The sequence below is a fragment of the Dryas octopetala genome, chromosome 9 (assembly GCF_963921425.1).
Source record: "Dryas octopetala chromosome 9, drDryOcto1.1, whole genome shotgun sequence".
Taxonomy (NCBI): Eukaryota; Viridiplantae; Streptophyta; class Magnoliopsida; order Rosales; family Rosaceae; genus Dryas; species Dryas octopetala.
Genome location: NC_141374.1, coordinates 9469119 through 9495844, shown reverse-complemented (window position 1 = coordinate 9495844; position 26726 = coordinate 9469119). Strand labels below are relative to the sequence as shown.

Here is a 26726-nt window from a genome sequence, read left to right as displayed (position 1 = left end):
AGTTAGTAAATTAATACAAAACTAATCATACTTTTGAGCCCACCATATCACTAATCTCATAATCCGAACCATCAATTATTTAGGTCATATTTTAAAGATCATCATATATTGCAAAAAATCAACTAAATCGAAAATCATGTAGTCATCTAATTAAGATCAAATAAATAGACGATTAGTATTTTCGATAAAAGCATAGAAATAGTTGTGATTATAATCAAATGACTAAATGACTTCCGGTTTTAGAGATTTTTTACTGGAATGATCTTTGAAGTAGGGCCTAAAAAATAAACGGTTCAGATTTTGAGATTACATTGTACAGTGGGCCCAACATAGTGGTTAGTTTTATATTAACTTACTAACTAGTTAATTTTAGAGCATTCTTGTTATTTTAAGTACTGATTCATAATTAAAGATTACTATAGATTACTTGTAGCAGTGTACGTGGCACGCATGAACCACATGTGGATTAGAACATTACTTAACAGTTCAATGAAATTTACTTATTTATGAAGTTTTCAACAAAAAATAAAAAGATTGTAGCCAATGAAAAAAGACGGTTTTTTTGTGTGAGTGTGTGTGAACCCGGGTAGCCCTTGGACCATTTTCTTATTAATGTTATATTTTGTTTGATGAGTAAGTTTTATTTAAAACTGAGTAATGCATATTGTCTTCGAAAGTATGCTTTTATCAAACTAACATAAAATGTAAGAGGAAATAAGTACTTATTTGAGTTTGATCTTAAGGTTGGGTTCTGTTAGGGAGATTTTCTGAGGACTCGTGTGGGTTCATATTTGGAAATCTGTTTAAATTCAAAAATGGATTTTCCTAAATTAGTAAACAAACACAAAATTACCGTAGACATATAATAAAATGGTCGATTAGATTGTAGGGTTTGACAACTAAAATTGTGGCCTAAATGACAACCAGTCAAGTAAGTTGAGTTCTAAAATTTAAATAAGAGCCAATCCAGTGTATCTGTAAAAAAAAATCAAGTGCATCTGTAAAAAAATCCAGTACATTTACGCAAAAAAGCCAATGTATTTGTAAAAATACAATAAGTGCATCTATGAAATCAATGCATTAATTTGTAAAAATATAATAAATGCATCTGTAAAAATCTAAAAATTGTCCTTTACGCCAACCTTTTAAATTAAGATCCTTTACCTCAAGTTTATTAGTGGTTTGGTATTAGAAGATAATTTATTATATAAACAGTAGTGTTAGGGATTCTAACTTTTTTTCCCAACATTTCTTTATCAAATTACATGACATTCATGCATTGGATATTAAAAAATAAAAAACAAAACTTAAACAAGAAAAAAAAAATATCATGTCCAATAAATTAATGACACATAAATTAAGAAACAAATATTGGGGGAAAAAATTGGGACCCTTAGCATTTTCCAATTGCAAAGACCAATTAAATTGGAAAAAGTTAAAGTCCCATATATATGTTGTCTCCCACATAAACACGAGTTATGAACTTGACTTCCCACCTACACGTGGCATCATCTTGAAGAGACATCAGTGGACGTACCAATTATAAGTTGGGGATGGAATTGAATTTAGCTGCCACAAAACTTTGCAGTAAGAACTGAATCCACTGATGCCTAGCTTCATCACTTGTCTGTTTTGTTTGTTTTTATTTTTTATGTTTTCATTTCTGCCGTAGTTGGAATTTTGGCATTGTTTCATGTGCATATACTGTGTGAGGCATGTCACATGTTCGATCAATTGTGCATGGCCACGTACGATTGCATTGCATTTGCATGAGTCATTGAGTCTGTTTGTTTGTCATATATTGAAGCCATGAAAATGACAAAGCTGAAGGCTTTGATCGTCTTATTAATTTCTGGGTTTAATTACATCTTCTTCTTGTTCAAGAAAGAAAATTAAAATACATATAGCAAGCACGATCTGTACATTAAGAATTAATGGGCTTTCTTCTCGTCCACGAAAGGTTTCTCAAAGGGACCTGGATCCTCTGCCTTGCTTCCCTGCAAGGCTGGTACCAGGTTCAATTTGAGCCTTTGAAACACATAATGTCAAGGGCTCATATTTGAGCATGGTACCTGCCTTGCAGGGAAGCAAGGGAGGGGATCCAGTTCCTTCTCAAAGATTGGAAAGCACTAATTTATGGATCTCTAAATCTCTTAGAAGAAATTAACACTTTCATTGGGCTACATGGGCTGCATCCCATGCAATATTTTTTTGGGTCTTAGTTGGATTTATCCCAGCCTACCTCTATCTAATCCTGGATCTACGTACATTAACGGTTAAAACTTAAAACACAGTGGCCCAGAATATTGGTCCATTTCTTATGTCGGATAAGGAGTTGGATATATTCATATATTTTGTTCAAAGAATCTTTTTTTGAAAATTATTTATTTAATTTTAGTTTAATGGTATTTATCTTCTCAATGTTGGAAGAGATCCTATATTTAATTCTCCTTTTTTTCTACCAAATTGATATTATGGTTTTTTTTTTTAGCTCAAAACATAGATTCTAAGGACAAAACGGACCACATGCTGAAGCTTATATTAAGCTAGTCCACTTTAATGAGTCAAGTATTTAGTACTGTTCATTGAGCGCTCGCCACTTGAAATAATTGAACAACCTAATTGAAGCTGTTTTTCAACACTATAATCGTATAAAAATGTCTAATATTTTTCGGTTACATATACATGTGAAAATGAATAAAACAACACAAAACACAAAAATAAACTCACTTAAATTATATTCACCATAATTTTACATTCAAGGGTTGGAACTGTCTAGTAGAAAAAAGAAAAAGAAAAACAAAACTACCGAGTGCTCAACCTTATGCAAAAACGAATAGTGTAACACCAAGTGGTGGCTTCGTTTGCTCCGTACTTTTATAAGGTGGGTTTTTTAAATAAATTTTATAAACTTAGGTTGACATTTTCAATATCAAATTACACTATAGGTGGGTTATTTTCATAAGGGCCTATAATGTGAACTTTTTTTTTATCATTTATTGTTAATATTATATCTAAATCTCATTCTTAATTATGAGAAATTTAGAAAACTAATCATTTTTTGAAGATTTTTAACTCAAATTTTTTAAATTTTAGAAATCTAACTCCCGAGTAATACTTGAGTTTTTATCAAGAAGTGCTCGACCCTTCTCGAGCATTACTTGTCAGAATTCGAGTACTACTCAAGTAGAGTTTGAGCAATTTTGATGGGAGCTCGAACATTACTCGAGGGTTAGATTCTAAATTTATAATAAATTAAATGGTTAAAACTCTTTAATTGGAACAAATCTTTCTTTAATTTTTTATTAGAAAATAATATTTATATGGTATGAAAATGTGATCATAGTTTCAATGCGGAGAATGAAGATTCCAAATAGGCCTGGGAATTGGAAGATCAATATCTGGCTTCTTTTAAAAATATATACAATCAATTTTTTGCTTAATTAAGCAAGGTCGTGCTTTGGCCCAAAAAAAAAAAAAAGCAAGGTCGCACGATTCCTTATTAAGTACTTATTGTTAGAATTAGATCATCCAACCCAAAACCAATTGGCAATGAGTGAAGAGGTTCAAGACTTATAAGCACATATGTTAAGCTCTAGTTTTCCGATGTGGGACATTGCTCCACATTACTCTCAACACGCCCCCGCACGTGTGGCGATATTTTGAGCCTTACACGTGAACAAATTGTATTGGGTGACGTGGGAGCACGTGTGGCCGTTGGGCCTTACACGCGGATAACCATGCTCTGATACCATGTTAGAATTAGAGCATCCAACCCAAAACCAATTAGCAATGAGTGGAGAGGCCCAAGACTTATAAGCACATATGTTAAGCTCTAGTTTTCCGATGTGGGACATTGCTCCACATTACTCTCAACACTTATCACCCAGCCCAATGTTTCTACAACCCTCACTGTCTTAAGGTCCAAAAGAATGGACGACAATTAAGCATAAAGGTTTGAACTTTGAACAAATCTTTTTTGTTTTTGTTTTGAAAAAAAAGGTTTACAGAAATTAATCTGCATATGTATAATGTATTGAATAAAGCGACAGAATGAACAGATCGATGTTAGAAAATAGCGAATTTGTCAGTATCATGAGTTTGATTTATTCTCTGAACTTGCCCGTGTATGGATTACAAATATTGCATATGTGTCAATAGATCCCAAACTTGTGATTGAAATGCTCTTCATAGTTATAACAATAATTATCACGGGCCACGCATATGCATTATGCAGAGTGTTAGTGTAGAAAGAGAAGTAAAAATAGAAAATAATGTAGTGTTTGTATTCTAAATTTAGATTTTAAACGCCGTGGAAGTATTTATAGGTTCATATATGGGTTAACTTTAAGACTTATTTATTTACAACAATAAAACACCATCACATATTTCTCAAAAAAAAAAAAAAAAATCATACACTTGAGGTTTCAAGTTTGAATATTCCTTCTCTCCCATACTAAAAAACTATATGCTACCAACTTAATTGTTATTGATCAATAGTATTTCTTTCCATTTTTTTGGAACATGCTTCAATTTCATCACAACTAGACCAAAGTCCTTGAAAGAGATGACCTATATACTGGATTAAAAATGCACATTGGTATAAACATATATATATAGGAAAATTTGAAAAACTAAGTACAATTTGTTTCATTTAAAGACTTTAAACCTTTTTTTTTTTTTTCCAGAATTTAGAAATCTAACTTCGAGAAGTACTTGAGTTCCTATCAAAAAGTGCTCGAACCCCCTTGAGTAATGCTTGAATCATGTCGAGTAATGCTCATGGGGGGCTTGAGCACTACTAGATGAGAGCTCGAGCACTACACGAAGTTAGATTTTTAAATTATGAAAAAAATGATTAAAGGTTTGAGAGAAACTTTTGGATAAGTCTGTGTTGGGGCTGGATAACCCTAAAATCTCCACGTGTCACTGCCCTGACTTTTTTCTGCCGCGTGGATGGAAGGCTATAAGAAATCAAAATCATTCAACAGGCCCCTGTCTTCTCGGCCCTAGGCCAAATCCCCAATCGTACCTAGTTACCTAACAAATTTGGCCAGAGTAAACAAGTGACAAAAAGAATCTCATGATATCATTCAAGGGAACAAGCTATAAAATGTGACACTGCCATGATATTATTCCAGACAAGAGGTGGCATGCATAAAGCTAGCAATAGTACAAGGTTAGGTGAGGCTTAAAAGGAGATAAAAAAGAGCCCTATATGTGGAGCCCGTCCATATGTGGTAATGGCAAAACCCAACCTCATAAAGTGGTATAAATACTAAGCTACAAAAGGAATATGGACATGATTAACTCCCCACAAAAAAAACCCAGATCCCAAAGCGGCTGACCCTTTGAGTATTTAAAGCGACTTTTTTCTTAGTCTTTTCATTCTAATTTCTGCAACCTTTTGTCTTTTAGGTAATCACTGTCATTGAAGACAAACCTTTGTTGTTCTTTATTGTTTTCACAAACTTAGTTTAATTGTTATTGTTGCATTAATTTATTGCTTTCTTTTATTGTTCTATTGTAAGTTTATTATGAACACTCTAAAGACAGTTATTGCATTTCCTTTTCACGTTCAATTTCATTGAATTTTTTTTGCAGATATACTATTTCTAGCTTTTATTATAGCTCTCTGAAATATCTGAAGGTTATTACCTATTGCTTGGTTAATGTATGTTGGGTAAAACCCTATTTGCATTTCAGATTTGTCCTTTTTCTAGTCTTGTTCTCTTTTATTTTGTTATTTTGGGTTAACACAAAACAATTTTTATTTGTTTTACTATCAACATGGTTTGATCAAAGGTTGGAAAAATGGTCAGATTCTTGGTACAGACTACCATCAGCTACCAGTCTCATCCTCGACATATTGAGTTCACTTTTCTTTTTAGGGTTTATTGCTTTTATTTAAGTCAAGATACCTTAAGTCCTGTAATAACTTCTTTTGAGTTCAGGCATAGGATCACTGTAAACAATTATGTGTGAAGTCCTAGTGCGAGACTAGGCAAGAAATGAACCACGTCCGAGAATAACAAAATTTATCTTGGCCCGTAATCGCTTGATCCATTTTCACAGTCTTATCTTTAAAATTTTGGCCAAGACACTGTTTTTATTTTTCCGCTTCTTTGGCAGTGGCACGCTCACATTTTCCGTGACATGTGGCAGCTTTGTAGCTTTCCACATGGCATAGTGAAATTTACGTCCACAACAGTATGACTTGGTATCCCAATCCAATTACATCATAACTATGCTTTTATATACCATCACATAGAAATTTCTTCAATTTCAAGATCTTTTGAGATGCCTGATCAGCTCTTATTCCTATTAGGAGAGTCTTTTTCTAAAAATCTTTAATGAGAACAAAAAAAGGTGAGTTTTTAATAAATTTCCAAATATATACCGGCCAATCCAGTCTTACATAATAAAATATAAAATCTTAAGCCTCTTCATTCATTATCAATTGATTTTAAGTTGAAGATTTTAACTTTTTCATGAGAGAGTGGGTTGACGAAGATGTTGAGCACCAAAGGATGGTGAATTGTCATGTCCAAACTAGTGCCCCCCACTTTGGATAAAATAGAATAACGTACTTAACGTAGTATGTACATCATAGGATGGTGAATTGTCATGTCTATACGGTGCTCTTGCGCACCATTTTCTGTCAAATATCCCTTTTAGCAGGCGAAGTTCTACCTATCAACCATGACAGTGGCACGTGCCACGTATCCATCTCTCTTAATCTATCTCGACAAAACAACAATATGATATAAGCAATGCAGTAGTATAGTCAGCAAGTTCACATTTGCTTTAGATAAAAGTTTCTCTCTTTAATTATAAGTTTATATATCACGTTCTTTCATCATCATGTAGGGAATTTGTGTCTAGTTTCTTGCCATTTCTTCTCTTTCAATGTGAAATAGTTTTGTATTTAAGCTGCAACTTGCACTAAACAACTTCATGTCTGGAGGATATTGCAAAAAGCATAATCGAAACTGGTCGATGCAAGCAGCATTAATTGATTATGATATAGAATGAATGGCTAAGAACCACTTTTATACCCACCAAAACCACCAAACAAAACCAAGGAAAAACAAACCACTGAATATGAAGGTATGATTCGGTTTGGATTCACGGGTTGCTTAAGTTTTGGAAGCTAGATATTTTAATGTGATAAGTGCATTTTAGGCCGGAAAATTTAGTAATATTATATTCACTAAATATAACATTTTTTCACATATAATTCAATAAAATTTGGTTGGACTAGAAATATAAAAAATAATTCATGAATCAATAAGTATACAAGCTCATCAAAGCAAGAGTTTTAGTAAAACAGATAAGTACTACTACTAATCAACCATATATATAAAAAATAATTTGTAAATTAATTTTTAGATTTGGGTCATCAAAGATGATGCAAGTTCACTGCTTAAAATATAGTTAAATAAAACATAAAAATCATGGCCAAAGTAAAACATAAAAATATTTATTACTGATCAAGAAAAATTAACAATAGTACTTAGGAAAGAAAAAGGATATAAGTGTTAACATTTAAATTTAAAAATAACACTAGACTTAGTTTAGTACTCCACAACTAAATAGTAATTACCATCCAACAACAATATCATCCAAAATACTCTCAACTAAGTAAAGATGAAAAGAAATGGAAAAGAGAAAAAAGCAAAAAAAACAAGGATGTTAGGGTTGTAGAAATACCAATAATGTTCATCCGTTCACTATAGAGCAGAGAATTTCTCTTCATCTAACGACCCAACAATGAATTTCAATTATTGGAACTATTCATGTTTAAGGGTAACATTCAAAGATCACGTTTATAAAACATCAGCTAAATCGGAAACTATTTAGCCAATGTTTTATTGTCACCATTATTTCAATTTTATTTGACAGATTGTATTTGTCTGCACATTTTAGTTTATAAAACATCAGCTAAATCGGAAACTATTTAGCCAATGTTTTATTGTCACCATTATTTCAATTTTATTTGACAGATTGTATTTGTCTGCACATTTTAGACGATTAAACAATTGTTGATTTTACTGATGTTTTACATGAATGACTCTTAAAGAGAAACCTAAACCATGAACGGTTCCATCATTGAATTTCACGCTCTTTGGTGAACGGGTGGTTATGTGAACAGGAAATTCCCTTATATATATATGGTACTGATCGAGCGGTTGATCATTTCTGGTAGAATTAGTACATTTGTAATTTTGTATTCCTAAACAATATAATGATATATAAGCTTTGGTGGTTAGCCCATTAATTGTGAGGCGGAGTAGGGCTGAATTCCCTCCAATTAATGAGCTAGGATGCACTTGGTGAGGAAATCCTTCTACTCATCTTATCCCAATCTCTATGATCTAGCCATCTAGCCATCTAGGTTCCTAGTTATCTATTTTTATTTTCATAATGATAAAATTCTCTCTATGCCTATTAATAAGCGGACCAAATTCCACTAATCAGTTATGGATTGTGATCCATATTTTCCTTTGTTTAAGATGTGTTTGGGAGTGCTTTGGATAGTACTAAAATCGTTTCTAAATAATATATCCAAAGTGTTTTATCCGTATAACTGTGCTTTCTGAGACTAGGAAAATACTTTCAGTGACAAAGTTGTTTCATATAAAAGCACTCTGCTCACACAGCTCCTTACTAGTCCATCTACATTAAACTTTGTTCCCAGGTCTACTTTGTCGAAGGAACTTGTTGTTGCCCGACAGTGTGTCACTTGTGCTTCCATGCAGTTTAATTTTAGTACACAAACCGCACTACAAACGGTTAGTTGCAGACAGAAGAAGAATGATGTCTTTTGGCCAATGGTGCAATTTATTTCGTTGTGTAAGGATCTTTGTACTTTCAAATTTCAACCAATTAATCTGAGAAAATATATAATCAATTACAGTGTTCTCCATTAAACTCTCTCTAAAAGCAATCTTTAATACATTAGGAGGAGTGGACCTGTGGTGCTCCAGTTGCTAGTCTTAAAGTTATGACGTGTGGGCTTTATGCCGCAGAGGAGAAAATTCTTTCTGAAAACGTGTGCATACAATTAGCTAGCCTCTCATAATAATATAAGTAGTCATGTAATCACACATGTGAGGAGTTATATTTGAGAAACCAGCCGGTTGTATATAACGGTTGTCAGGATAGAAGAATTCTTCGCCATTAGAGGAGTGCTTATTGATCTATGAAGCCAATCATGTTTTGTTTTGGTTAGTCGATACCAAATTGCATGACCCGTCTAGTCAAAAGTTGGTTAATTAGATTTTGAGTCATCATGCAGAGGGATTGTAATGATAGAACCTTAAATGCTAGAGGTACACTATTTAATTTTAAATCATATTAGTTAATTAGATGATGGCCGGAGCAATTAATGTGTAAATCACTACATATAATATATCGATTTAATACATACACATAAATTGCCACATAATGATAAGTTAATATTTCAGGAAAATATACTTTAATTTATTATATAATCCGAGTGTCCAACATAAAAAGAGTTAAAGAGCTTTCAATCGATTAATAGTTATGTATGGAATAAAAATGTATTGGACAAAATTATTAACTTCATCAACATACTACACATTAATTGAAGTCAAATCAATTTGCAAGCTTCAAGCTGCCATTAATTATCGAATTACAAATATTGGAATTGTAATCTCAATATAACAAGAAGTTATTTAACACTTGGCACAAGCAAAACAGCTAATTAAGCAAACACAAGGAATTAAAGAAAAAAACCTAGCAACCAAATTTTGTCTCAATATAAATATTAATTTAGACACTTGGAGAACATTGGTTGCTTTACAATTGCTTATGCACAGCGGAAGCCACTGGGGAACTTCTTTGCACAACCATCAATGAGCAAGCTCAAAGCAATGGGGATGTTAAGGTTGATACCAAGGATGTTGGCTTTAATGGCAGTGCAAAGGCACACAGCAACTTCAAGGTCCAAAAGCCCTTCAAGCACTGAGCAACAAGGGGTATCTGGGGGGTTCCCAACAACTGCACCTACTGCACCATTAAGCAACTTGGCACAAACCCCCAACTTTAGGGTATCTCTGGGGCAGCTCTTTGTGGCAGCACTGGGAATGGGGTTTGTTTTTGGGTTTGTGATTGGGTGAGGCTGAGAACAAGTGTTGCACCCACTTGCAAGGGAAAAAAATATAAGGTTGATGGAGAGGAAGAGAGCAAGGGTTGAAGATCTCTTGGAACCCATCTAGAGTTCAACTACTTAGTATTGATCAACTAGTATCAATAATTAGCTAGTAAGAGAAGTGCTTTCGTTTGTGATTATTGATATTGTCTAGGTGGTATTTATAGAGTTCAATGGGAGTGGTTTATTATTGAATTGATAATTTGATATGCATGTATAGGACATCATAAGTAAAAAACTACATACTCTTAGGTCAGAGCAGCATGTGAAGCTCTGGCCCAGAACTTAGCTTGTAGTGCTCGAGATTCCACACTGAATTTTGGAGGTCTTGGGTGCATGTTCATAATTTACTTGTTTAATGTATTTGTACTAGTTTTGAATATTTGGATCACAAGAGTGACCATTAATAGCAAGCATATCTTCTTAGGCACACCCGTGAACAGCTTCCACTAGCTTAATTAACGACTTTGGATTCCATAGTGATGAATATTGAAGAGTGAAGACTATTTAGTTTGGACTTCCCTGTTGTAGTCGAAGAGTAATAGTCCAACAGATACAATTTGTTCTAGTGTATAAATATATATATATATATACATAAATTATTATCTACCGATGCACGGGCCAAATTTTATCTCATTTTGACAATGGATTATGATTTTAGAATATAAAAACAGTTTAAGACATATAATTTAGATTTAACGCTCAAATAAAACTTAACGAACGAGTGCATTTTAATTAATGCTAAATGAAGTGCTAATCGGACATCGTTGCATCTTGGCATTCATAGCATCCAATAGTATATAAAAAGTATGTAAATACATATATATACGTGCACACACGTAGAAGTAGGGGTGGGCATTAAGACCAAAAATACCAAAACCATACCGTTTCGTGCCATTCCGTATCATTTGGTCTCATCCTGTTTTTTTTTTTTTTCAATCTCATACCGATCCCGTACCGTACCGATCTCAAACGGGATGTGATCGGTCATGAAGGTTCAATACCGAGATGGTCTTATCCCGTATTGATTAATTAAAATTTAATTAAAAATTTATTTATTTAATTTAATGGGTCCAAATATCACTAAGCCCAATTCATTTTTTAACTTGGATTTAGAAGATGAACTTTGTCTTGAAGAACTTAAATTTTATGAAAGTGTTGAAGCATGTAATGTTTTGTTTACTATCTTAAACTTTACTTGATTTGCTTTGTAAGTTTCATGGACTAAGTTTACAAGGTCATTTAAAAGGTCATTTGTTATGTTTACAGGTTATTATTTGAAGATGAATCTTGAATAAAAATTGAATAATTGAATTTTTATTATTTTTTAGTCTGAGATTGGGATAGTACCGAACCCGTACCGAACCATTTTGGTACGGAACGAGATGGTACCATAATCTCAAAACCCCCATCTCATCCCGTACCGATCCCGAACTCAAATCATGAGATGGGAACGAAATGAGGTAAGTCTCGTCCCCCCCCATCTCGTGCCCACCCCTACGTAGAAGCAATCTAACAAGAATTTAACTTGAGGACCATATTAAGTTTTGGGCTCGGCCCATAATGGATGTCAATTGTATATTTTTTTTGGTCTTCAAGAATCATCCTAACAAATAATTAGCTAAATCAAAAATGACTTTCAATAAATAGCAAGAAGTAAATTAAAAGAATAAATTAGTGTAGGATGTATGACAAACATCATACTTAACCTCTAGTACACCTATTGTTAAAATGTAACAATAAAGTAATATTTATAACATCTAGGTCACTTAGCTTATTTAGTTTAATTTTAGTTCGTTTTTTTTTAGTTTTGTTCTTTTTTAGTTTTCTTTTTTCAAATTCTCTTAGTTTCTTTGGTATATAAAACTTATATTTGTCCAAAGTGTAGTGAAAATATGTCTGCAGTCACAGTTTCATTTTTCTGATGCAATTTTAGTTTGCAGTTCCAGTTTCCAATTTCGGTTTGGGGTTTGCTAAAACTATTTTGAATGGGTTGAACTTATGTTAGTTTTAGTTTTTTTGTCCTTTTACTGGCTCCCATTTTTTAGGCCTTCTAGAAGGTTACCTGCAAGTTAAATTTGTGTGTTATGGTGGTTTTAGTTAAGTTTTTAGCTTGTCAGTATCTTAAAATTAACGCACTCAAATCAAAATCACCTAACCAAGAATTAGCTTAGTCACTTAATTATGAGCAACTGTTTTATATGACCCTTAAATTAATCAAATGACACTCAGTTTGTCAACTTTATTTTATGTTTTAATTCTGGGAGTTAAAATTTAACATGTAACCTCCACAATTCTCATTCTACACTTTAGGAAAGTACGTATGAGGTGAACCCGTCGATAAATGAGGTAAAAAACTGAGATGGAGAATAAAATGAGTTTGAGTGAGAATATTTTGTTTTTGTTTTTAAAGGTTTCTAATTTTAAACAGTTGAGTAATAAAATGTGGATGAGTGAGATTTTAAGCTAATTAAAATATGTGCCATTAAATTAATCTGAAGGGTCTTATATAACAGTCTTTCATAATTAGTCCATCATAGGAGTCCGGGAAAAACCCTTCTTGAGGGGAATCTATTGAACTCAATTCTTCCTCTCCGGCTGACTCTCTATCCTCAACTCCACCTTCTCATGTCTCCGGACCTTCTATGAACAGGACATTCTGAACTATTAGATACGTGAAATGTTAATTGCATGGATTTGGTGAGTGATCTTTTTTTTTTTTTTTTGAATTATTTATTTCATAGTTTGTTGATCTTTTTATATTATCGTTGTCAAATATGTTGGTTTTTTCAGCTCTACTGTCGGCCCATAATAATGTGGGAACACCCACGCTGCATACAGCCCGCACAACTAACGCGGGGTCCAACTAAAATTTTACAATTGTAGGCCCATTTGGGAGCAAAGTAGGGAAGCAATTAATTGTCACTTGAATCACCTCAACTTTGTATCTATTGCATAGAATTAGCTAGGAACATATATATGATGACATATAAGTAGTTTGCATATTGTGTATGTACTATTTCTACCAACCAAACAAGCCCTTCAATTCCCTGCAGCGATATGATTAAACGATCACAACCACATACAAATAAAGCTCCCCAGCTCCAATTAATATGTATATTGTGGGCCATCTGAGCAGCAAGAAAACTTCATATAGTTGACACTATTACAATAACTGCATATATGCAGATTCTTTACACGTTCGAACTATATACATCACATAATCCATACGTACTTTTTGTCTAAGTTACGAAGCAATTGGGTTGGGGTTAATTACTTTTTCCCTAGTTAGCTACATGCAGTTGCCAAGCTAAGCTTTTTTTTTTTTTTTTTGGCCAAGGCCAAGCTAAGCTTTAATTCCTAGAACATGGTTATATAATTTGATGGTAGGTGGAGCATCATTATCATTATCATGCATGTTTGTATTGATGTTTGAGTATATAATTCAAAATCAATTTGAGGAAGGAAAAGACTTTAAACTCTTTAATGTTATGATTCAATAACAACTTATAGGGGATGAGGTAGCACATATATGCGGCATGTGGCCCAACAGTGTGCCCAACATGTGAATTTCTTGTTCTGATACCATATAAAGCGCATCTAGTCTAATACAATGGGTTTAGAGGCCTATACAAGACCTTATATATATATATATATATATATATATATATATATGTTGTAAATATAATAAATCAAATGGATATCCATGACTTGAAGTGGCCTCCCAAGTCTTATGTGTGATCTCCAAGTTAATTAATTTGATCCCTGAGTATACTTGAGTAGCCTCCAAGTATATTGGATTGGCACTCAAGTTTCCCCATCCTATAAATAGGCTATATGGTTAGCAATGAAGATAACATTTTCATCAAAATTTCCTCTCATTTTGCGTATCTTTCTTCTGGTTTCCTTTCTCCATTTATAACACCAAATTTATAACATCATCATTTCTCAACAATATATATATGGAAAATTTTCAAGTAAGGATGTCCGTAATTAAGAACATCTTTGTTTGACCTACAATTCAATTATCAGAATCGTTCATATTCTAGAACAACGTTCAAAGATTACTTTTGCAAAAAATCAGCCAAATCGAAAACAGTTTAACCAATTTATTACATTTAACATCATTTTAATTTTATCCAACAGACATCCTTACTTGAACGAAACTGTATGTATACATATATATATATATATATACATTCATTTTCTAGGGCGGATGCCTGCAATTTTTTTTTCATGGATTTCTAGCGCCGAGCGCTCGGCAGTGCCATTTTCTTCTTCTCCCGAGCGCTCGGCACTGGTTTGTCGGTTTTATATTATGTTTTAACTTAGAAATTTTGGGCGTACAAGCCTCATTATACACCCTAGGAAGGTATGAGGTGAACCGTTGAGGAAATACCTTCAAAAATCGATGGAGGAAGCGGTGCTAAGTGCTTGTTGCAGCGCTCAGCAACGAGAATCCACAAAAAAAAATACGGACGCGTCTGCCTTAGAGAAAAACTATATATATATATATATATATAGTAATTCTCTTCGGCGGACGTCTGCAATTTTTTTTTACAGACACTAGGCGCCCAACTTTCAGTACCATTGCCAAGCGCTCGGCAATACATTTTTACTTCTTCCTCGAGCGTTCGACATTAGCTTTTCGGCTTTATGTTAAGTTTTAACTATGTCCCAGAGTTAAAACCTAACATGAAACCTCCACAAGCTTCATTTTACACCTTAAAAAGGTATGAGGTGAACTCGTACTTTATACTCTCAAAAATAGGGTAGAGGAAGTAGCGTTGAGCGCTTGGCTGTACGTTATAAAAAAAACTTGCTAAACACTCGGTGATGAATATCCACACCAAAAAAAAATACGAATGCGTCCGTTTTAGAGAAAAATCGTATATATATAATTTCAACGATTTAAACTGTCTGTTTTTTAGGTTTTTTAATGGAAACCTTTTAGCTACAAAGATTAAGTGGTCAATAAAATAAACATTTAAAATATTGATTATTTAATCTTTGTAGGTAAATAGTTTTCTATTTACCTAATTTTTTGTAAAAATAATCTTTTAATGAAGATCTATAAAGTAAACAGTTCGATAAACTTCTGTATGGAGTGAGTCCCATTAAAAATTTATGTCAAAAATAGAATGTCATATATTCTTCTCATATATATATATATATATATAATTAATGTGATACAAGGTTTGGAGTTCTCTCAATTACGAAAGTTCACGTTAATTTAGACTTAATAATGAACCATCCAAAGTGCACAGGGTGTGAATTTGGAGACAAACAATGACAGAATTTTTAAGGAAGCTCCCGTGGACCCCACTGTATAGGCTCCTAGTTAGCTTTCTATGAGGATAGGGATAAAGTGCTATATATGTCACACCTAAACCATTAAATATATAATCTAAATTCAAGGATTTTAGGTATTCATTTCAATTAATTGGCACTATAAGAAATAGTTCAAAACACTTATAAATTATTATATAATATTATAATTATTCAATATGAAACAACAATCAACACTCATTCCGTCACATATACCACCAAAACCAAACTAGCTACGGACCAAATATAAGTCATGCCAAACCATTAAGCTAGCTAAATCACATGGTCAATAGATTGCATAGTCATGTCACAAAATGCCGAAAATTCACTGGAATTGAGCAATCAAAGAAGAGTCCAGTTTGCGATATACATCCCACAGATTGATAGTTGATACTTGATACCAAGACAATGGACCCAACCTGACAATTAATGAAGCATCGATGCTTCTAAAAATTTCTTCACGTACAGGGTGTGAATTCGAAGAAAAACTATGTACCTAGTCCCGACAATTTGATATTTTGTTGGACATGGAATTTTCGATTTGACACAGATTTTTCAAGGAAGCTACGGTGGAGCCTATTGTAGGCTCCTATATATATGCACATATATGTATATATATCAAAAATTTATAAAGAGAGATCCCTTTCAATAAGAATAAAATGTAATGGAACCATTTATTTATTAGTGCCTAATTTTAAACACCCTACTCACCAAAAAAATTTGTCTAAACCCCCACCCATCTAGAAACTCTTTCAAAACCCCTTAAAACTTATAATCCTAAATTACCCTTCTGACGCATGCTGACGCGCGCTGACACATGCTGACGTCACTGTAACTGTATTTTGGTGAAACTGTTTTTTTTTTTTTTTTTTTTTGGAATTGAAGTTTTTGGTAAAACTCAATATTTCACTAAAACTAAAATTAAACACTGAAATTGAATTTCATTACACTAAAACTGAATTTCAAAAATTCAGTTACACTGAAACTGAATTTCAAGAATTCAATTACACTGAAACTGAATTTCAGAAATTTAGTTACACTAAATTGAAGAATTCAGTTATGAATTCAGTTACTGAAACTGAATTAAGTGATAAAACAATTACACCTCGACTAAAATGCAATTACACCTTAATTAAAAAACAATTACACCTTTACTAAAACAATTACACTTCACTAAAACAGTTACACCTTTACTGAATTCCGTTTCACTAAAAAGAACACAGCAACCTTATCAAAAAAAAAACCAACAATACAACAAGTCATTGAGATGAGAGGAGTAGCCAACAATACAACGTCGTCCGATCACCTCACGCGCGACGAGTACACGACAGTCGCCACTGCCTCGATCTGTTTCTACCTGCAAATTTGATTCATCATATTTCAGAACCATAATTTCATTCAAAATTCAATTAAAACTCATATTTCACGAATTGAAACTGTTTCACGAACTGAAACTGTTTCATGAACTGACTGTTTCACGAACTGAAACTGTTTAATCAATAAATTAAGTAAATTTGTATATACTTATAAATCAATTAAAAAACCCACATTTCTATCCGATTAACATAATTAAGCTAGAACTGAATTTGGGGTGAAACTGAATTTTCAGAAAGTGAAACTGAATTTTCTAGAACTGAAACTGAATTTACACAGTTACACTAATTAAGCTAGAAACTGAATTTGTTGAATTCAGTTGCACTTTTTAATCGCCGAGGTACCTGTTTAAGACCAGACAGTTCAACAAATCAAACAGGGTTCATAAAATTGATCGTTCAACGGCCGAGTCGGGCGGTGACCACCACACACGGTGGCTGCCCAGCCCCAATCAACACAGAAAATTACAGAACTCACCCAAAAATATTCTCGGACATCAACCTTATCAAAAAAAAAAAAAACAACCATCGAGATGGGAGGAGTAGCCAACACAGCAACCATCACACAGCCAAATAAATAATTGTAGCAGATCTACAAAAGGAATTAGCAAACATAACTACAACATCACACAGTCAATGAACAACAATCAATTTAATCACATACAAAGATTTACAAGCTAGATCTAGAAATTATTATGAGCATAAATACAGATCTAAAAGCGATGAGGAGCTTAGATCTTACTGAAGATCTTAGCAGCATCTCTGATCTTAGCATCTCTGATCTTAGCATATTCGATCAGCATCCCCGATATCAAACTCAAATCCTAGGCTCTCAATCCCATCACCATGTCTCGAAGCGCTTTGTAGTATGACTACCTCCATCTCGAAGTGCAACCTGCTCGCAAGGAAAAGGGGAAGGAAGCAAGTCATCGTCTTCGTTTTCGCCGGCATCGGCCGTCGGATGATCAAGGATCGATGGAAACAGAGGGATCGGTGAGAGAGAGGGAGAGAGAGAGCCCTGATTCAAACAAAAACTATAATTGTTTTAATAAATGTATACAATGAAATAAAAGAAAAGGGTAAAACTGGAAAATTAAAAGATGGGAAGTCAAATTTGACTGGGTATTAGTTGACTAGGGGGTTTAGGAAAATATTAAGTGTAAGATTGGGGGTTATAGGAGAGATAGATTTTGGGTGGAGGTTATGAAAGATTTTATCTCTAACTAGGGGGTTTATAATTATTAACATTTTATTTATTATAGTCCCATTTAATGATCATCTTTATAAAAAAATAAATAATAATAACTATTTAATTATCTAATTATTACCAAATTAGACGATTTGGATCACTTACACCACATTTTAGGATGGGTCCCCCAAGCGAAAGGGATCTCTATACAAGTTTCTCCTGTATATAAATACTTGAAATGATGATTGTTTAATTAAACGGGTCAATGGTTTCCGATTTAACCAATATTTTATAAGAATCATTCTTTAATGGAAACCTAAAATAATGATCACTTGGCAATACATGCGAATGATTGGAACTGTCAAATTTTTTGGCTTCTCCAAAAAGATTTCCTAAAAAAATAAATTGATAGATTGGTAATTTTTTTAGTAATTATTTAATCATCTAAACTATGCAGACATCTACAGTATGTGAGATAAAATTGAAATATTATTGATGGTAATTAAATGGCTAAACACTCTTTGATTTGACTAATTTTTTATAACAATGACATTTGAAGGATATCTTAAAATATGAACAAATCACCGAATAATAGTACGGTGTTAGAATGTTTTTTTTTTTTTTTTTTTTTTTTTGCAATGACGGCATTCTTAGTTGAAGTTTCGTTATCACTAGTATTTTATGAGGTACTAGTGTACTACTGCCCATCACACTTCCAGCTACTTACTTCCACCGAGAATATGCCAAATTATTTAAGACTATGAATGGATTATAAAAAAATGCAAGTTATATACTTATATGTAATTATTGAATATATGCCAAAAAAAAAAAAAAAAAAAGTTCTGTAATTACTTATCATCTATATCCGTTAAAAATTTGCATCGAAACTCGAAAGTCAACAAAAGTTTTTTTTTTGGCCAACCAAGTCAACAAAAGTTTAAAAGCAGTTGTAAACTGAATAAGTAGTTACGGTGGGAAAGTGACATTAAAGACCAAGATGGCAAGATTTAGTCCGTGACAGTAAAATCTTTTGAAAGAAACTGGTTAACTTATGGTAGGATTGAACCAGGAGTACCGTGGTTGTATATTATACATACATTATTATTTCAGTAAACTAATCATAAACATTATTTGGCCTCGCAAAAAAAATTTCTTATCTGTTTAATTTTTTCTTTAGCTTACATACTGAAATTCTCAGGCGCAACTAATCTGATTTTTTTTTTTTTTTTTGGATATTTGGTGCCAAGCAATTGTCAATGGCGCTGATTAATTGTTCGGAGCTAGTTTTATTTTTATTTTTTTATAATAGCCTTCTTTTTCCACTTCGATTTTTACTTTATTTGCTGATAAGTTTATAATTAATACTCTTGTAAAAATTATATGTTAAATTTTAAACCTGGCATGGGGCTCAAATACGTACAAATTATTTAAGCCAAAAATCTTGACATGCCGAAAATTCACTGGATTTGAGGGAACAAGAGAAGAGTGCGGTATCGATTGATATATACATACTAAGACAAAGGATCGAACCTGGCAATTTGCCAGTCCCCACCTCACAAGAAAACAAAAGTTTGCCTCTAATCTGCTTGATTGCTCTCTCTGCATGCCAGCTAAAATCCCAAGAGCACACACATGAGCTCTCCAAATACTTTATATTCTATTAATTTTTATTTTCTCATATTTTGTTGATTAACAATTTAACATCAAGTTGAACACCTCACCTTCTTATTGAACCCTATAAAATCCCACACTCTCAACACATCATTTGCTCACCGCCCTCCCATACACTACTTCCAGTAGTACTTTCCTCAAGTACAAAATCAATCTATAGACTATTTCTAGCTAGGGTTTGATAGAGATCGATCTAGACATGGCTTCCAAAAGCACAGCCTCACTTGCCCTCTTCCTCTCACTCAATCTCTTCTTCTTTGCCCTTGTCAATGCTTGTGGTTCATGCCCTGGTCCTAAGCCGAGGCCAAGGCCAAAGCCAATCACTCCAAGCCCTAATACCCCTTCCACTGCCACGTGCCCTAGGGATACCCTGAAATTAGGGGTATGTGCTAACGTCCTCAATGGGTTGCTTAACCTCACAATTGGTAAACCTCCGGTGGAGCCTTGCTGCTCTCTCATCCAAGGCCTTGCTGACCTTGAGGCTGCTGTGTGCCTTTGCACTGCCATCAAAGCCAACATTTTGGGCATCAGTCTCAACATTCCCATTTCTCTCAGCTTGCTTCTTAATGTTTGTGGAAACAAGGTTCCAAAAGACTTCCAATGTGCCTAAAATAAGTACAAATATATGTTCATGCATCCATCATTGCATAAATTTCTTTAGTTATAATTCTATCTATGCTTTAAAGATCATAATATATTTTCTTGTTCTGCAAGTGTGAAATTGTTGTGTAATTTGTGTGATGTAAGTGGGAATTTCTCGTTTCCCTGTGTTATGGTAGCAGGGTGATTCATTATAAATTAATAATTAAGTTTCAGTCGCTGGTGTTCACTAACTAGCTAGTTATGTAATCTCTTTTATTTATTTTTTACTGAAATACTAGCTGATTAAGTAAAATGAAATATCAATTACTTTTTTCTAATTTTAAAAATTGTGCAAGGATATATATAAATTATTGCTGAACCCGATCCCTTCCCAGACCAAGAAAAGAAAAAGGATAGTAATTCAAATTAATGTTATGTGGCCTGAAATTTTCAGAAAAATATACATATAATGAGTGTATACCTTTCATCTCACAATAATTTCTCACAATAAGTGGCAATATTATATATATAACTAATTAGCATGTAAGAAGATGTTATGAGAGAAAATATATGCACCAATTATGGTAAGTTTTGGCTTTGCTTCTCTTAAAGAAAATTTAGGTTTTTTTTTTTTATATATTCGAGAAGAGGGGAAAATCGAAGTTAGATACATTGGACAAATTCTATGACCAATTTCTAAATGGGGTTCCCCAACAACTACAAAGAAAATTTGGTGGGTCTAAAAGGAAATTCTGTTTAGATTTGAGAAATAAAATGTTTAATTAACTAATACACTTGGGCCAATTATACTATAATAGCACTAACTCACATGCAGCAGCATGCAAACTTGCATGCTTGCTTTATTGAGTTTATATATGTCATTTATTTATTAAATTTTGCATACTTGAACCAGTTTCAATTTTAATAACAACAAAGATACTTTCCAAATCGTGAAAGAAACAGTACCTTTAAAAATATTTGTGAATATTAATTTTCTTCCCTTTTTCCAAGAGCTGTATACACTGTTCATAGTTAATTAATGCATGCATGTGTCTCTTTGTGCATATGTATGTATGTCCAAGTTCAAATTCAAAACCACGGAGAGCAATCACATGCATTTTAATTACATACTCAGAAAAAGGTTTAAATGAAGTTGGGTATGGTCTTTCTATTCCATCATAAATGTCCACCAAGAAAAGAATAGGCCATCAAAACACACCAATTAAGGTCATCTATCATGTCGTTTATCTGTTGGAGTATTTGAGAATAAAGAGATACCATCCAACTTTTGGCCCATTACTACTTTATTTAGTTCATATTCTATGGGCCTTAAAATGTAAAGCAAGCTAGTCTGCGAACAATTATTTGAATCGTTCACCCCGTGACTCAGGATCATGTGGTATGGAAAGGAAGAAAAAATTAAAGGTGTTTTGGTTCATTTGATTTCAATTCCTATCATTGCTATATATTTGAAAAAGGCAAAGATTCCGACCCCATATTGTTTGAGTTTTAGCTTACCAATTCTCTCATAATAATTTCAAGAAAACAATCATGAAGGCCATCATCTCAAATTGTTGAATGCTTGCAAGATATATATGCCTAAACAGTACGTGTACATGTGAAGGGGCACACCGGCCAAGTGCTTTCACATTGGTCTTTCTGATTTTGGGATGAGTACTAGTGTACTACTGCGGGGACATGCACATGCAAAAGTTAGAAGAGAAATATATATATATATTTGGTTCGTCCATTTATTTGATCAAAGTTAGATAGGCAAATGATTTCCGATTTGGCTAATTTTTTACAAGGATGATCTATCAATGGAGATGTAAAAAATGAATGGTTCGGATTGACACAAAACGACTCGTGTGGGCCCCAATAGGGTATACCTCAACATAAATAAGTTGAGGTATACCTCAATAGAAGGAGCCTGATATACAGGCTTCTTCTATTGAGGTATACCTCAACTTATTTATGTTGAGGTATGACCTTGTTGGGGCCCACACGAGTCGTTTTGTGGCGATCTGAACCATTTGTAAGGATCATCTTCATTGATAGATCATCCTTACAAAATATTAGTCAAATCCGAAATCATTTGTCTATCTAACTTTGATAAAAACAAATGAACGGTTTCATCGAAAATATTTGGTTCGTCCATTTATTTGATCAAAGTTAGATAGGCAAATGATTTCCGATTTGGCTAATTTTTTACAAGGATGATCTATCAATGGAGATGTAAAAAATGAATGGTTCGGATTGACACAAAACGACTCGTGTGGGCCCCAATAGGGTATACCTCAACATAAATAAGTTGAGGTATACCTCAATAGAAGGAGCCTGATATACAGGCTTCTTCTATTGAGGTATACCTCAACTTATTTATGTTGAGGTATGACCTTGTTGGGGCCCACACGAGTCGTTTTGTGGCGATCTGAACCATTTGTAAGGATCATCTTCATTGATAGATCATCCTTACAAAATATTAGTCAAATCCGAAATCATTTGTCTATCTAACTTTGATAAAAACAAATGAACGGTTTCATCGAAAATATTTGGTTCGTCCATTTATTTGATCAAAGTTAGATAGGCAAATGATTTCCGATTTGGCTAATTTTTTACAAGGATGATCTATCAATGGAGATGTAAAAAATGAATGGTTCGGATTGACACAAAACGACTCGTGTGGGCCCCAATAGGGTATACCTCAACATAAATAAGTTGAGGTATACCTCAATAGAAGGAGCCTGTATATATATATATATAGAGAGAGAGAGAGAGAGAGAGAGAGAGAGAGAGAGAGAGCATTCTAGAGCTATATATATATATATATATATATGAAATGATTGTAATAATAATTGAATAGTTAAATAATTTCTGATTGGTTAATTTTTTCCAATATTGATCTTTGAATTGAGACATAAAATATAAACGATTTGGATCATGAGATTGTATTGTGTATTGGGCCCAAAAGAGTGATTAGCACTGTGTTATTTTACTAATTGGTTAGATTTAGAGTATTTTTGTACATATATATATATATATATAGTAAGGGTATCCCAAATTGAAGGATTTGTCCTTTATGATTTACGGTTTAACAAGGGTATCCCAAATTGAAGAAAATTACCACTGAAAGACATACAATAATATCTTGATTTGTAATACAAAGATATGAGAATTAATAAATGTCCAAGAGCCAGATACATGTTTACTTTATATATATGATCATGATGAATTGTTTTCTTCCTTAATGCCAATCTACACATATATAATTACTGTTGAGGAAGGTTTCTTAATTTGATCAGATGTGGATCATGAAGGAGTCTTAATCTTGGCTTGACTCCCAAAATAGAAAAATTCGATGGTCCCCTGCTCTTAATTATCAACCACCGTCTGATCAGTCCCGTGAACCAGCTTTGGCATCATTCATTGATTTTATATATAATAACAAACAGAGAAACCACCTTCTTTGTCGGTTCCATACGTGGACGATTAACCAAAATATTAATTGTTTATGAATATAATCATATAAGAAGTTAAACATTATTCCTTGTGATAGAGATCATTGGTATTGATAATCCAAAGAATAAGACAGAGATATATGTTAATAAATTTAGGCATTCATCTCAAAATTAATTGGCAATGGGAGGAATAGTTTAAACTCTTATAAGCCACTAGCAACGCCCTCATATCTTCAATGTGAGATTTCTCTCAACACGCTCTCGCACGTGTGGCGTCATTTAAGCCTAATACGTGGACAATTTATATCGGGTGACGTGGGAGCACGTGTAGCCTTTAGGCGCATCACGTGGATAACCTGCTCTATACCATGAAGAAATCTATGCATCTATCCCAAAACCAATTGGCAATGGGAATAGCTCAAATTCTTATAAACCACTAGAAAGACCTTCACATTTTCAATGTGAGATTTTTCTCAACAATATAAAGGGCATATAATTTATATTTGGTTATACAGTCTAAAAGTAATTTGATGGCCGCATATCATGATCTCTTTACGTGGCCATATGATCGTATGAATCCGATCTATATATATATATATATATATATATAAATCCGTGTACATATCCGTGAACAAATTATAATTTTTTATAATTAGGGTAACATAGGTACTAGTTACCCTAATAAAAAAAATTATAAATTGTACATTTAAAACTCATAAATCTTTTAAAACATACTTTCACAGACATCCAAATAATCCCAAATAACTCAAAAATAATCATTTTAATTAAGGACAATGCTAGAGTGCCCTTATTTTTGTGCCCTAATTTATGCCCTAATGACATGTAATTTCAAATAAATTAAAATATTTAATTTAGTTAAATATTCATTTGCGACATCATTTTAACCTTTCTTATAACTCTTATAACATTTAAATTATGAAAAAAAAATATAGTCATTAAAAAATCCCAATCTTTTAGAAGTCTCTTTATTAGTCTGAATCATTGACCTCCAACCTAAATAAAAACTCTTGTGGAAAAAAAAAAAAAAAAAAAAAAAAAAAAACTTAAATGCCCAATTATTCCCATCAGAATACCCAGAAACGCCATCCAACATATCTTCACCATTTCTTCTCCTTTCTCCCACCATTTCATCATCTTCCATGGCCCCACTACTTCCTCCATTTCATAGGGTGAGAAGTGATCGAAATTCTCTGTGATAGCAACCTCTTTGCATTTGCATCTGCATCTGAATCTACTTGCATGTATGTGCATCTACTTTCATATGTATCCTCTTGTAGAGGCATCTGCATCCTCATGCCGATGCATCTGCTGTTTCTTAATATCATTTAAATCATTTTGTAGATGCATCTGCAAGCATATGAATTTTTTTATTTTAAATATTTATGCATATGATGCTCCTTGTTGTTGTTCAATTTTTTATTTAAAAAAATGTGTGAACAATGATGGATGAACAGTATGCACGAACAGTGTCGGATGAACAATACATATGAACAATATTAGGTTTTTTTAAATCTGGCCTAGAGCTTAATTTTTGAGCCAGCTGATCTTGCGCTTAATAATCCTTTTCATTTTTTTGCTGCAATTTAAAGCACCCTAAAAATAATTCCATCACTGATGCGTTTGATCTGTCTGTAAAATATATTACACATTATGTCACTAATTAATAATTTTATTAACTATAGATTTCCGTCCGAAAGATAATGAACGTTGATTTTCCCAAGCTTCTAAATATAGATGCCGTTGGTAAAAGTCTCCAATTGTAGGAAATCATGAAATACAACACGAGAGAGAGAGAGAGAGAGAGAGAGAGAGAGAGAGAGAGAGAGAGAGAGAGAGAGAGTTAACATCCAGTAAACAGCTTTAAAGATAAACTCGAGCAGGCATTATCCCTAAACAAATATAATTACTAATTGAAGTCTTGAATGTAACTTGTAATTAAGCACAGAGAAAATTACCATACCCAAATTAAAGTCACATGAACAACACTTAAATATCCAAATTAAACATTAGCAGTCAACAAATTAAGAGCCTCGATCTAATTAACCTAGCTAGCTAGAAAGAAATGCTAACCCCACGTTAACAATCTCTTGAAGTACTTCTTAGTACCTACAGAGGACATACAAAACCAGGAGGAGGAGTTTTCCCACAAGTTATTAAGGCCTGAAGAGCAAGAGGAATGAATATGTTTAGGTTAAGCAGCTTCAGCCTTATAGTAGTGCAAAGACAAATAGCTGCTTCAAGCTCAAGCAACCCTCCAAGCACTGGACAGCATGCATTCTCAACTGGGTTCCCCAGCCCAATATGCACCAACCCACCAAGCACGTCCACACAAAGCCCCAACTTCAGCGCATCAATTGGACAAGTAGTTGGTGTAGTAGAAGGGGGAGGGTTTTGCCCCGGACCACTTCCTCCTCCTCCTCCTCCTCCCCCACCACCGCCTCCACCACCTCCGCCGCCACCGCCAAAAGGAGGGTTAGGGGTATAAGGTGGGTAGGGAGAGGAAGGGGGTGGGATTGTCACTGGGGGATTTATCACTGGTGGAGATATAATGACTGGTGGGTTTTTGATTGGGTGGCTGCCACCATGGTGTGGTGGGCTAGGGTGGTGAGGAGGAATTTTGGGGTGGCTTGGAGGTTGAGTGTGGTGGTGAGGTGGATGTGGTGGGTGTGATGGGTGGCGTGGAGGGTGTGGTTTTGATGGGTGTGGCTGCGTACAAGGCCCACAAGCTTGAATTGGAGGCAATGCCATGACCATGCATATCAAGAAGATGAAGAACATGGCAGCGACCTTGGAACCCATGATTGAATTTTTTGCGTCTTGGGTTTTGATTATAAGGGTTTTGATGATCCATGGATATTATATATAGCTGAATTTGATGAGGAACCCGTGACTGATTTCTACGTCATGGAAGTGAAAACAAAGACTGA

At 33.7% G+C, this 26726-nt stretch overlaps 2 protein-coding genes and 1 pseudogene across 2 annotated transcripts; 1 reads left to right on the top strand and 2 right to left on the bottom strand.

Moving 5' to 3' along the window:
• Positions 1-9835: 9835 nt before the first annotated feature.
• LOC147273810 (14 kDa proline-rich protein DC2.15 pseudogene) lies at positions 9836-10240 on the bottom strand (annotated as a pseudogene).
• Positions 10241-19864: 9624 nt separating this feature from the next.
• ELP (extensin-like protein) lies at positions 19865-20658 on the top strand. The gene has a single exon (XM_086255842.1). It carries the CDS (start codon positions 19938-19940, stop codon positions 20346-20348), a length of 411 nt encoding a protein of 136 aa, XP_086111968.1. The 5' UTR covers positions 19865-19937; the 3' UTR covers positions 20349-20658.
• Positions 20659-25832: 5174 nt separating this feature from the next.
• On the bottom strand, positions 25833-26607 carry LOC147273808 (uncharacterized). The gene has a single exon (XM_086255841.1). It carries the CDS (start codon positions 26596-26598, stop codon positions 25906-25908), a length of 693 nt encoding a protein of 230 aa, XP_086111967.1. The 5' UTR covers positions 26599-26607; the 3' UTR covers positions 25833-25905.
• Between the last annotated feature and the right edge of the window lie 119 nt (positions 26608-26726).